General features: G+C 35.6%; 1 protein-coding gene and 1 long non-coding RNA gene across 3 annotated transcripts in view; both read right to left on the bottom strand.

The window, feature by feature from the left end:
• The window catches only part of LOC143666873 (uncharacterized), a 49,260-nt gene extending 43,837 nt beyond the window's left edge, over positions 1-5,423 (bottom strand). The window contains exon 1 of the long non-coding RNA XR_013167762.1: positions 5,122-5,423. This is a non-coding gene — a long non-coding RNA (uncharacterized LOC143666873). The remainder of the gene's footprint in view (positions 1-5,121) is intronic.
• Positions 5,424-5,437: 14 nt separating this feature from the next.
• Positions 5,438-14,015, bottom strand: part of LOC143666861 (bile acid-CoA:amino acid N-acyltransferase-like) — a 57,956-nt gene continuing 49,378 nt past the window's right edge. For both annotated transcript variants that reach the window (XM_077140413.1, XM_077140403.1), the window contains one exon: positions 5,438-5,636. In XM_077140413.1, coding sequence (XP_076996528.1) covers positions 5,545-5,636 — 92 coding nt within the window. In that variant the 3' untranslated portion in view covers positions 5,438-5,544. The remainder of the gene's footprint in view (positions 5,637-14,015) is intronic.

The following is a 14,015-nucleotide window of genomic DNA, read 5'->3' on the forward strand; positions in this document are numbered from 1 at the left end:
CATCATCCAGGGAGAAGATCTGATTACAGTTCCAGACATACAGTATTGAATAGGGATTATTCTACCTTTACAAAATGGGATTTAGATTAAAACATGGCTTTTCTAGGGGACATAAATCCTTTCAAACCAGCACACAAGACAACAACAAAAAGATAAGCAGCCCAACTAAAAAATGGTAAAGAACTTGAACAGACATTTTTCCAAAGAAGATATATGAATGGCTAATAAGCATATGAAAAGATCCTCAACATCAATAGCCATTAGGCAATTGCAAAACCAAAGTGAGAAACCATTTTGGGAGGATAGCTATTATTTAAAATGAAATATAATTGTTGGAAAGGATGCACAGAAATTGGAACTCTAGTGTATTGTTGGCTGGAACATAAAATGGTGCAACTGCTATTGAAAACAATGTGGTGGCTCCCAGAAAGTTAAATATAGAATTAGCAAAAGACCCTGCAACTTTGCTCTTAGATATAAACACAAAGAAATGAAAACAGGGTTTCAAAGAAATACAAGTACATCAATGTTTATGGTAGCATTATTCACAAGCCAAAAGGTAAAAATAACCTGTGTCCATCAACAGATGTATAAACAAAATGTGATACACACATACAATGCAATATTATTTGGCCCTGAGTAAGAATGAAGTTCTGATATATGACACAGCATGGATGAGCCTTGAAAATATTATTCTGAGTGAAATAAAGGCATCTATGGACAAATATTGTATAATGTCATTTGTATAGAGGATATCTAGAAATATCAAATGCAAAAAAGTATATCAGAAATTACCAGGGAATAGGAGAGGGGCAGGCAGGGAAACTTTTATTAGGTGGATATAGAGTTTTTGTAAATAAAATTCATTTAAAATGAATAAAATAATAAAAGGAATCAGTGCATCAGTAGAATGCCACTTACTTTGCAATCCTGATCATATTTGGGAGGTGCTTGTTGAAAAAGCATGTGGTAAAGGGACTTAATTTTCTTAAATCTATTCTTATAAAGACAAAATTGTTAGGCAATTTACAAGGGATAACAAGTACTAACACTAATGAGGCAGCAAATGATATGTTATAGCATTAAAGAACAAATGTGGATTGGAAAGTACTCCAGCATTATATTTAAGTACTCTCCTATAACTAGACATTCTGTTTTTTAAATGCTGCCAGAAAAGCAATATATGAGAAATGGAACGGCTTTTAAAAAGAGAATTTATTAAGATGCAAATTTATAATTCTAAGGCTATAAAAATGTCCAAACTAAGCATCCAGAGAAAGATACCTTGACACAAGAAAGGCCAATGGGTCCAGAACAACTCTGTCAGCCGGGAAAGCAAGTGTCTGTTATTTGCTAGGGTCTTTGGCTTCTAAAGCTTCTCAAACAACTTCACCAGGGATGTTTTCTCTCTACATCTGCAAATATCTGTGTCTCATGTGCATCTACTCTCTGTGTCAGCACTAAGCATCCAAGCTTCCTCCAAAATGTTTCCCCTTTAAAGGATTCCAGTAAACTAATCAAGGCCCACTTTGAATGGGTGGAATCACATCTACATCTAATCAAAAGTTCACAACCACAATTGTGTTGGTCAGTCTCCATGGAAACATGGAGGTTTCCAGTTTACAGTGACATATTGTTCATTTCTGCCTAAAGCCTCATCAGAAGTACCTTGAGGGTCCATATTTCAACAAACGTTTCAACCCTAAATATAAGTCTGGCTCCACAAGATTGGATCAGGATTAAAACATAGCTTTTCTGGGGTACATAAGTTTCAAACTGGCACACTTAACCCACTCTTCAAAGAAATACAGATTACCTGCTTGGTTGAGGATGGTGTTGAAGAGATGATAACAGAAGAAATGTTCACATGTATTGAGTGCTTAGTGTTGCCAGGTACTATTATAAAGCACTTTGCATGTGGTTGCTAGGAACACATATCAACTTGGACAGGTGATGGTGCCTGGTTCTTTTATGCTGTGAACTTGAATCATAAGCATGTGAAACTCATTTATGGCTGATTAAATCTGCAGTTGGCTAAGGGGAGCACCTTCCACAATGAGTGATGTTTAATTTAATTAGCTGGAGGCTTAAAAGAGAGAGGTCAGAAGACAGCTCGATGTAGCACAGACCAAGCAACTCAGCATACCTCATCTCAACACTCACAGTTCAGCCTAGACATTTGGAGATGCAGAAAGGAATCACCCCAGGAAAAGCTGCTGGAACCCAGAAGCCAGGAGAGAAGGCCAATAGATGTCACTGTGTGCCCTCCCATGTAACAGAGAACCTCAGATGAAAGTTAGCTGCCTTTCCTCTGAAGAACTACATATTTTTAACTAAATAAATCCTCTTTATTAAAAGCCATTCCATATCTGGTGTGTTGCACTGGCAGCTTTGGCAGACTAAAACATCCCCTGTAACTCTTACAATTACATTACAAAGTTATATAATTGATGAATATTTATATTATATTATGTCATAGCATGTTGTGTTATGTTTTATGTGATGTGATGTGATGATGTGTTATGTGATGTTATGTTATCTCGTGATGTTTGTGATGTTAGGTTATGTGATATTTGTGATGTTTCTGATGTGATGTTGGTGATGTCTGAGATATTTGGGACGTGATCTTGTGATGTTTATGATGTGATATTTCTAATGTGATGTTTGTAGTGTGATGTTTTTGATGTGATGTTTGTGACATTTGTGATGCTATGTTATGCTATGTTTGTAGTATTATATGTTTGTGATGTTTCATATGTTTGATGTTCTGATGGGTTATGTTCGTGAAATTATGATATGTTATGTTTGTGATGAGATGAGATGATGATATGAGATGATGAAATGAAATGAGATGATAATATGATATGATAATATTTGATTTGAAGATATGATATGATAATGAATGAGAGGATCGGGGAATGGGGGATCTACATAACTTACCCAAATTCCCACAGCCAGATGGAATGGCGCCAGAAATGCAGCCCATTTCTGTCTGATTTCAGAGCTCATGTCTATGACACCATGATGAACACAGGCTACCTTCTATGCACTTTGCCTTTCTGAGTAGAAAACACTGGGTGAGAAATCATATGAACGATACAAATATGTAATAGAATTTCATGTTCACTAAGGGAGCCTCATACTTGGAAGATAATGGAGGTAACACAATACTATGGTTTAAAACAGGCCTGAGAACTACTGAAAAGGTAAAAATTACCTTAGGCCATCTCAAGAAAAAGTTGACAACTTCCTCAAAATAACCCAAGTCTGTTTCTTCTCTGAAGGAGGGCAGGTTTTCATAGCTAAAGTATGTCAAGGCAAAGGAGACAAGGCCATGACTGGCCAGGAGGCTGGACTGGAATTCAATCAGGCTACCCCTGCCACCAAATAAATCAGTTACCCCTGGGAAAGTGCCATCTCTAAAAAAGGAAAAACAGATAGAATTGTGTATGAAGGGGAAGCTATGGAAAGAGAAGAAAATATGAAAACACAAATTAAAGATGATTCAGAAATTTGGTGATTAATCTATAAATTTTCAAAACATATTTCAAAATTTTCAGCCCTGTATCTGAAGCAAAAAATAAAGTTTATTGAATATACAATGGAACACAATATCCAGAAGTCTGATGGGAAACCTATGTTTACTGGCATGTTTAATCATCTCATGCAGCCAAAGAGAATGGAGACTCATAGAGGTCCATTTCTACAGTTTCTTTTCTTTTTTTGGCATGGATAGACACCAGGAATTGAACCCCAGTCTCTGGCATGGCAGGTGAGAACTCTGCCTGCTGCGACACCATGGCCCACCCCATTTCTACAGTTTTGAGTTAAGAAAACTCTAGAAAAAGGGCGGCACTTCTTAACTTATAAATTGGTGCATAAATAAGCCTCAGAAAATCTACTAAATTCCTGAAATTATATGAAAAGTATATTGTATAAGTTTATTCACAACTCAACCCTCTTTTGTCACCCACAGAACAAGAAGCAGAAGAATCAGCACACATCATGTCCAAGAAGGTTCACTAAGAGCATACCTTAAACAATACAGCATCCCAAGGTGGAAGGCCTAAATCTGTATTCAGATTTTTAACTGGAGTGGAAAAATAGAGGCACAGAACTTTGTACAACTTATTTCCTGGTCACTACACTCAATAAATGGTGAATATACTAACTACTGGGTATAAGAAAGCATTCACATTTATCTGGACAAGTGCCTGAATCACGGTTAATTTGGATATTGGAGGCTTTATTCCTTCTATGTCATCTATATAACTCCATGTTGTCACAACTAACCCTAACACATAAGATTTCTTCAAACCAACTCAGTTCTAGAAATGGACTCTTAAAAATATAAAGTAAAAGCAGTACATACTGATGAGATGATGCCTGTGTTCCAGATCAAAGTACATGCCTGAAAAAGGAACCTCAGACAAACCTGTAGACTAGGGCCACTGAGAGCTACTTCTCAAAAATCAGTTTTTCTTTATTCAATCCCATAGTAAATTCAAAAAACTATACCATGAAATGTTCCAAACCAGTTATTCATAGGAGATCACTATGGGAAGTTATGAATGTTCTGATAAGTCTTATAACCATTAGGAAACATGGGATATTATCTGTTGATCTATGAATTATTAAATAAAAATGCAATATTTATGCAACATAGAGGGCAGAAATTTATTTATGTCTCCTGTTGCAATCTTTTAGTCCATCCTCATATCACCAGCTTCTTGTGGGAACCACACAAAACTCTATACCTAATTGAAACAGACATGACAGAGCCCCCTCCAGAAGCTGGAACACTAATCCATGATATCAAGATGAGGGTCTTTAAATAGACAGGTTTCAATGCAGCTGGACTTCTCATAAATCCAGAGCTATGCAAATCTCATTGTGCAGGTATTCATAAGCTGCATGTAGTCATAACCTTAGACAAACCTAAGAATTCTTGAGTTGAAACTGAAGTTGGAGTGAACTGTTATGCATCTCTGTTTTGAGTTATTCTGAGTCAAGAGAAGAGTACTGTTTATATCAACCACATCCAAGTTAAACCTCTAGGATGATAAGTCATTCACAAAAAGTGACAATATGGATGACAGTAGCCAGAGTAATTCTACTCACCGGGAGGGAGAAAGAGAGCTCCCCGAATGCTACCTTCTTGGACCTGAATCCGTGTGATACCAGGTGCCATATACCACCTCTCCACAGTCAGACTGGCCTTTGGAACAGCCATGAATAGGGTTGTTATTAGGACATTTGAGTCATAAAGTTTCAACTGGACCTTGAATGGACTATTCATCACATCTCTTCACCAGTGTAGTCAGTATCTTCTCTGGCTTCAGAGACCAGAAGAGCCCCATGGGGTGGACTCCCACATAGTCGCCTCCCAGTGCAGAAGCATGCTCCAGGTCCACCTCCCCAGCTTCATTAGCCCTATAGTATGCTCGAGAATGAAACAGGTTCCCCTTTTCATCTTCCAGTGATGCCTCAAAAGTCACCACCTGAGAAGGAGGCAGTCCTGTAGCTCGGATATGCACTGGCTCATCAGCAAGGGCACTTGTGGGAGTAGCTGTCAGCTGAATCATTGTTACATTGTGGCAATCTGGATGATTCTTCAGGAATGTCTTTGGTAAAACCTTAAAATAGAAATAAAAGGGAATAAAGTTAAGTGATAAAAAAGTTAATGAAAGGGAACTGAAGTAGAAGTCAGAGCACTTGGGATTCAGTCCTTATCTCTAATCATTTAGGAAATACTCTATCATAATTTTCTAGTGAAAGACACTTGGGAGCATTCAACAAATTTCTTGAGGATATAAAGTGAGTAGATGATTTTTAGAATAATTATGAGCCAATATTGAGTAGGTAGCAGGCAATAATATGCATGGATGACATGTAGACATCCAAGGAGGATATCACAATTTGTCCTGAAGGATGCTTGAGAGACCACTGAGGAATACAAGTGAAATGAGAAGCTGAAAACAAGGGGATTTACGTATTCTCTCACAGAACAGTTGACTCCACTCCCAATCACTTTCCAAACTCCAACAAACAGAATGCCTAGAAACCATTCACCTCCAAGAAAGGATGAAATAGTCTAACACCTTTTAATTAGAGAAACTGAATGAAATGTTTGGTAAAATAAAGGGAGACTCTGGGACTGTTTGTGCCCTAAACAAACACCTCCACACTGTAACAGTTAGAAGTGTTGTAGCGTGAAAACCAGCTCATTAGCCTAAAGCAAAGGGTATTTTCTAAAACCCACTTGCACAAAGAAGTCACATTCAACATTTAGTGTCCCATTATTTAATATAAGTAACAGCAAAGTAGATGCAACATATGTAAAAGAGAAGGTTATAAAAACACTAGTGAAAGTCACAGATTTTTTAAACTGGATAATTCAGTAAAAAAACTTCATGAATAAAGTAGATTTGTAACTATACAATTAAATGCCACACTATGCAGAGAAAATGAACCTGTAAGGACTAGAACTCGGACAAATTCTAGTAAAACTATGGGGTTTTATAGAAAACGTAAAAATACTTGGGTACCCAGGTAAAGGAACTAAGGGGCTCATATGAAGAGAACATTTTATTGCCATTAGACCTTTTTTTTTTTTTTTTTTTTTTTGAGTGCATGGTCCAGGAATTGAACCCAGGTCTCCTGCATGGAAGTTGAGCATTCTACCATTGAACCACCTATGCACCCATCATTAGACTTTTAACAACAATATTTTCTGCCTGGATAAAATGGAGTAGCATATTTAAGGTGTGAAAACAAATAAAATGTGGGCCAAGCATCTCATATCCAGCCAAAGTGACTTTTAAGCATTAAGGCAACCAATAAACTGTTCTCAGCAAACAAGCATGCTTAGAACTTTGTTTCTATGAGCCTTAATGAAGACTCAACTAGAGAACAGACTTCAAACAATCAAAACAACTTGGAGAATATTAACATAAGTACTGGTGGCAGGAATTAAATATACATGTAAGAAAATAGGAAGAGCATTTAAAATTAATATGTTGAGAGCATTGATATTGTTATTCTGAGAATGTTATGTGTGTAATGTGAAATTAATTAAATGAGAAATTATATGCTATTTTGATCTAATTTTATTATTCCTGTTATGATGGTTAGGTTCATGTGTCAACTTAGCTGCGCGACAGTGCTTGGTTGTCTGGTCAAGCAAGCACTAGCCTTTCTGTTGCTGTGAGGACATTTCATGGGCTTAAGTCATGAGCATGTTGGTTACATCCATGGCTGATTTCATCTGCAGTTGGCTAAGGGTAGTGTCTTCTGCAATGAGTGACATTTACTGTAATCACCAGAAGTCTTCTACAGAGAATTCAGAAGAGAGAATCTCTCTTTGCTTCAACCAACTGAATTCTCCTGGGGATTTCGCAGAGGACCTTCATCAAATCTTCCAGCTCATGGTCTGCTCTACAGATTTTGGACTCTTCTAATCCCAAGAATGCGTGAAACACTTATAAATCTCATATTTATAGACATCTGCTGTTTATTCTGTTTCCCTGAGAACCCTAACTAGTGCACCAGTGTTCTAGAGAGCCAAGTTTTTCAGTGTGGAATAATGATACGTGTATAAAAGAGAATAAGTTAAATAAAACCTTACAGTTCTGAATTTTAATTGAAGTTTCACTATTAAGAGATGAGGTATTTTATATCCATACCAAATGCTCCAATATATATACGTATTTATCACATACATATAAAACATATACACACTTATATCCTGGCTCTATTTATTGGAAAGTCGAGAAACAATAAATAAACCAGTAGAAATGAGCATCAATATTGCTCAGATAGAGCTCTTGAAATGCTGTTCCAAACTTGAAGATATCAGAGCTTCTGGGAGAAAAAGCTTACTCCAAATGTTTGGCATCAAATATGCAATTCAAAAGCCTAGAATAATTTATTATACAAAACATCAAGGAAGCTATCAGAGACCATGATGGTTGTGTGATAGGTGGGGTTAATTTGAACATTGATAAATGTTTATAACTGCAATACATTAAAATGCATCAGATATGTTCAAATCCATGAGTCCATGATATTACAAACCAAACTATCTCACTCCCTTTGGAGGATGTTAGAACTGTTTTTGAAAACTGGCAAATAAAGTAAAAAGTCAAGCATTTATTTTGCCTTTTCTATCCAAAGTTATATGTAAATACTACTGTTAGGGTTAACAAATAGTAAATGAAGGAAAATTTCTCTTCATAAAAGTATTCCAACAAGTAAGTTGAAAATAAAGATAGAACTGGAGTAACACTGTTTTAGAATCTCCAGTTAATCAAGGATAAAGGCATCAATGCCTGTTCACTTCTCAAAAAATGGGACAACCAAGTATATTATTTGTTGCAAAGAACATGACATTAACTGTGAGGTAGTCTTTCCAAACCTGAGTCTAAGTGTCACGGTACAACTATTGATTAACAGGAAAAAGGATCATGAGGATATAATCAGCAAAATCCCTTATAAGGGGAATTTACAGATTAAATTAACCTGTTTCTTCAAAAATAAATTGTGAGAGAAAAAATAGACTGAAGAAAAAAAAGTTGGAAAGAGAACCTGAAGAAAAAAGACATAAGGGACATTTTAAATGCATAACTAAACTATAATACTTAGGGCTGTGCACTTGATGATAATTTTTTTTTAATTTAGAAGTGATTACCATCAAAATCAGGATAGTGGTTACTGTTAGTGTAGTAGAAGGTCGTTTTCAGGCACAAGTTGATGGAAGACATCTGAGGTAGCTGGCAATGTTCTAGCTCCTGAAAGGGGTAGAGGTCATAGGGTGCTTGCTTCAGAACAACTTATTAGCTGCAAGTGTGTTCCATATGGTTCTTCTGTATTTGTTGTATTCATAAGAGAAATAATTTTAAATAGATATCTAAGAAAGAATACCAAACACTTAAGAAAATTTGCAGCACAACAAGGAATAAAGTTAAACATGAGAAAAAGAACTGAATGGAAACAAAAGATTTCAATAAATACAAGAAATTTGTTAAAAATTCTAACTTTTACTCTCATAGATATTAAAACTTCACTAAAAGTTTTAATACCTATGTTAATATCTAAGTTTAAAAAAGTTTAATATCTGTGTTAATATCTAGGTTTAATAAAAGTGGATTCTATTAAAATGAAAACAATGGCAGAAATAATTATGGGAAATTTCAAAATATGATCAAGGACATAATTAGAAGGTTTAGAAGAAAAATTGTAGGAAACAGACAAGAAAGGAGGAAGAAATATAAGGGAAAAAAGAATTAGGAAGTCACTCTAAGGGAAGCACCATTAAACTATTAGATATTCCAGTGTGGGGGAGAAAAGAGAATAAATTATGAAATCCATAGCAAAATAATGTTTTCCATATTGAAAGTTTAAGAATCCATATTGAAAGGTTTCATGGACATAACTATAAGCTATAAAAAGGAACACAATTCTGACACATGCTATTACATGGAAGAGCCTTGAAAACATTATGTTAAATTAAATAAGCCAGACACAAAAGGACACATACTGTATCATTCCATGTATATGAAATATCTAGAATAAACACATGAGTAGAGGCAGAAAGTAAGATTATATATTATCCATGAGAATTTGAATGAGTTAAGAAAGTAAGAAAAAAGACAATTTAACTTAGAAAGATAACTAGGAACTCCAAGAAAACAAACAAAACCATTGAAATAACTAGCTTCTTTCATGAGTAACAGTTATATAGCCATAATAATTATTATTAATTTTCAACCCATAAACAGTGCATGGAAAGCTAGTATCTACATTGTCTAACATCTTGAATCTATAAATCATAAGAGGGCCATATAAAGAATATAAAATTAAAACATTTAACTGGAGAGTGGGAGCATGGATGGGAAAAGGTGATTTAGGTAGTTGTCCTTTCAGTTATAACCTCCTCAGTATAATTTCAGGTTTTAACCATGTATATGAACTATTTTAATGAAAATATTTAAATTTACCTACTTTTTAAATTTAATATTAAAATAAAAAAAGAGAAATTTCTGTTTCAATATAAAGAATGGACTAAAGAGTGGAGCCAAGGACACCAATTAGGAGTTGATGTGTTCTGCAGGTAAAACATGTTAACGGTTTGCACAGAGTGGTAGCAGTGGCAATAGAAATAAGCAGGCACACTTGAGAAAAATTGGTGAGCTATGAGTAATAGTACTTAGATATTACTAATGTGAAGGGAGAGAGAGAGAGAGAGAGAGAGAAAGGCTGAGATCCAGGTTTAGTAACTGAGTAACTAAGGTGCTATTTCCTGATATTGAGAACCCCAAAGAACCAAGTTGAAGGGGATATTGATGGGATCCATTCAGATATGGTAACTTTAGTATACTTGGATCTGACTTGGAAATGGCTGGATGTAGTTTTGCAGGGAGATATAAATGTGAGTCAGCCACTGAGAGGATACCTGGAACCATAGGAGAGAATGAGATTCTAAAGGAGAATTTGCTAAATGATAAGAGAATGGAATATTGGAAAGATCCCTCAGGAACTCCAGCAATGAGGGATGAATACACAGAAGGAACTACCAAAGGATATTGAGCTGTAACTTCCAGAAGAGGACATTCAAGAGACAGATGTACAAAGAAGGTCAAAGAAAAACACTTTGAAAAAGAAGCAGTCTTCCGCGATTTCAGACAAGATAAGTACTGATAATATCATTGGATATGCAAGATATAAATCACTCTCACTTAGAGGGAATTGTTTCCATGAGGTAGAAAGGGCAGAAACTGTTGGGAGTAGGTTGAAGAATGAATAAGACTTGATTAGAGTACAGCCTCCTTGCTCAATGAATCAAACAGTTGAAGTTCAAGAGGCATTTGTAGATTGCTCTACTGGTAATTTTTAAGAAGAATATCAAAGACAGAAATAGGTAATGATAGGAAGGTGCTAACAAAGAGTTGTTTATCACAAGAAGTCAATGAGAAATGAAACACTGTCTCTGTCTCCCAGAAGCTTAAAATCAAAGGATATTACAATGCAATCATGTCTCACTTCCAACAAGACTCCAAGAAGTTGAGTCCTCAAGGTCACTCAGCAATAAATGACAGCACCAGTATTTACATCTCCTAACTCTTAACACAATTGTTCAGTGCAGTAAACATTCAGCATGTGACAGGCATCAGGAAATGAAACACAATCCTGCATTCAAATAGAAACAACCATTGGAAAGCTTTAACTTTAAATTAATTGCATATTTCTTTTCATATGCCAATGTTGTTTCACTGATACCCTTGATAAAATACTGTGTTTTAGTACCAGGCAAAGCCCCTATATGTAGGTGTTTTTCCTACTGAAAAAATATATTTTCACAGAATAACAATTCTAACAACACTTTAGTTGGGTTAACTTAAAATTATCTTTTGAATAGAATATACTACATAGTATGATAATTGGTTGATTTGCAAAGAAACATAGAGAATAATTCTGTATTTTCTAGTTAAATGTTTATAATTTCAGGAAATAAGAGGCATTTTTCAAAGCATGTTATGAAAAATGTTTCAAAAAGAAAGAAGGAAATAGTGTAGGGCATTGAGATAGAATAAAACAAAGTTAATTCATTGATTTCTGGGAAGGAATCTCTGCACTATTTAAAATAGCAGCTATGGGAAGGAATCGCTGCACTATTTAAAATAGCAGCTATGTTCTCTTCGGTCTCAAACTCTCTATAATTGGAAGCCCCACTTATACATTTATATCCTACTGAAAGTAGAAATACTTACCTGAGCTCTTGTCAATACATCTACTCCTTCAGACTCTGAAATGAAAAGTTCTATTCCCTTGAACTGCTAAGGTTCAAATTTCCAATTTATTGATTTTTAATAAAAACAATATCCTGACTACATGCAAAAGTCCTTGAACTTTTCATCTTTGAGTCTTTCCAGTAGTAAATGAATAACTTCACCCTTTGCAGAGCTCCCCTGGAATCCTAATTTTGGATTGTGCCCTTTACAGATTAATAGAAATAAAATGCAGGGTGATTTCTTCCCACCTTACTTTACATGAATGGACAGAGTTAATGTGCAGATAATCTGCAATGGATTATTGCTAGGGACTCTGCAATCTTGGCCAAGATAGGAAAGAAATACACAAACTATTTATTATTGTAAACACTTGTTTCAAATTTTTCTATTTTTCCGGGAGGGCTTTTTTTTTTTTAACTTTTTAAATATTTTAATCCAAATACACACACACACACGCATGTATATATATATAGGAATACATATATATGTATATATACTCAAATATACACAAATATACTCATAGTAAAAAATTCAAATAATGCAGAGTGTAAAGAGTAAATTGGAAGATACCTTTATCCTTGTCCCTTACCTATCACTCACTTTCCCTCATGAAATTACTGTTAACATTTTGATTTCTATCCCTTCAAGCCTTCCATTGTGTATAGGCCCACTGTACTATTTTTGTGTTTATAATCAGGACAAAAGGGGTTTTAGTGACTATATGACATTTTAATCAACTTCTACATTGCTGTAATATCTCTTCTCACCGGATAATCTTCCTACCCCGTTAATATTATTGTTGTTGCTTGTATGCTGTATGGCAGGGTCACATTTCATTATTTTTCCATATGATTATCCCGTTATTTGCAGCGCCTTTTGTTGAATTTTGTTTGTTTTCCTTGTTTGTTTTGTTTGAGGGGAAGTGCAGGACTGGGAATTGAACCCAGGTCTACCATGTCAAGCAAGAATTCTACCACTGAACTACCCATGCACTCCCCACCCCATTATTTTTTAATTTTTATTTTGAGATAGGTTTACACTTACAGAAAAATTGCAGAAGTAGTACAAAGAATTCCCAAATTCTATTCCCCCAGGTTTCCCTAGTCTTAAAATCTTTCCTAACAATAGTACAATTATTAAAACTAGTATACTAACATCGGTGCAATGTCATTAACTAAACTGCAGAATTTTTCACCAACTTTTCTACAAGTGTCCTTATTCTATTATAGGATCTAGCCCAGGATTCCACATTACATTTAGTTGTCATTCCTCCTTTTTCTACTCCATCCTAAGACACTTCCTCACTCGTTGTCATCACAACCCTGAGACTTTGAAGAGTACTGCTCCATGACTTTCTGGAAAGTCCTTCAATTTGAGTTTTCTCATTTTTAGATTGAAGTTATACATTATTGGCAAGGCCACCACAGAGATGCTGTGCCATTCTTGGAGCATCATATCAGGTGTAGGTGTTGTTGTTACGTCTTATTCCTCGTGACATTAGTCTTGACTACTTTCTTAAGGTGGTGCCTGCAGAACTTCTACAAGATAAGGTAGAATATTTCCCTCTGTAATTCATAATATTTCATTATGGGGAGATACTCTTCTAGTTTTCTGCTGCTAGAATTCAATGTACAGGAAATGGAATGGCTTTTTAAAAAGAGGAATTTAATAAGTTGCAAGTTTACAGTTTTTAGGCCCTGGAAATGTCCCAGTTAAGGTAAGTCTATAGTAATGTCTGATCTAAGGCACCCAGGGAAAGATAACTTGGTTTAAGAAGGCCATTGAGGTTCAGGGTTTCTCTCTCAGCTGGAAGGACACATGATGAACATGGCAACATCTTCTCATTTCCTCCCCAGACCTCTTGCTTCATGAAGCTCCCCAGGGGCATTCTCCTTCTTCATCTCCAAATGTCACTGGCTGGTGGACTCTCTCGTTCTCTTGTCATTGTCGTGACTCTGCTCTATTGCTCCCCAGTTCGCCTTGTTCTCCCATCGTTCTCAAGCTTTCTTCAAAATATCTCCTCTTTTATGGGATTCCAGTAACTAATTAAGACCCATGTAGAATGGGTGGAGACATGTCTCAGTCTAATCAAGTCTAATACCACAATTGATTGAGTCACATCTCCATTGAGATAACCTAATCAAGTTTCCAGCCTATAGTACTGAATACGGATTAGAAGAAACCATTGCTCCCCCAAGATTGATTAGGATTAAAACGTGGCTTTTC

The sequence above is a fragment of the Tamandua tetradactyla genome, chromosome 2 (assembly GCF_023851605.1).
Source record: "Tamandua tetradactyla isolate mTamTet1 chromosome 2, mTamTet1.pri, whole genome shotgun sequence".
Taxonomy (NCBI): Eukaryota; Metazoa; Chordata; class Mammalia; order Pilosa; family Myrmecophagidae; genus Tamandua; species Tamandua tetradactyla.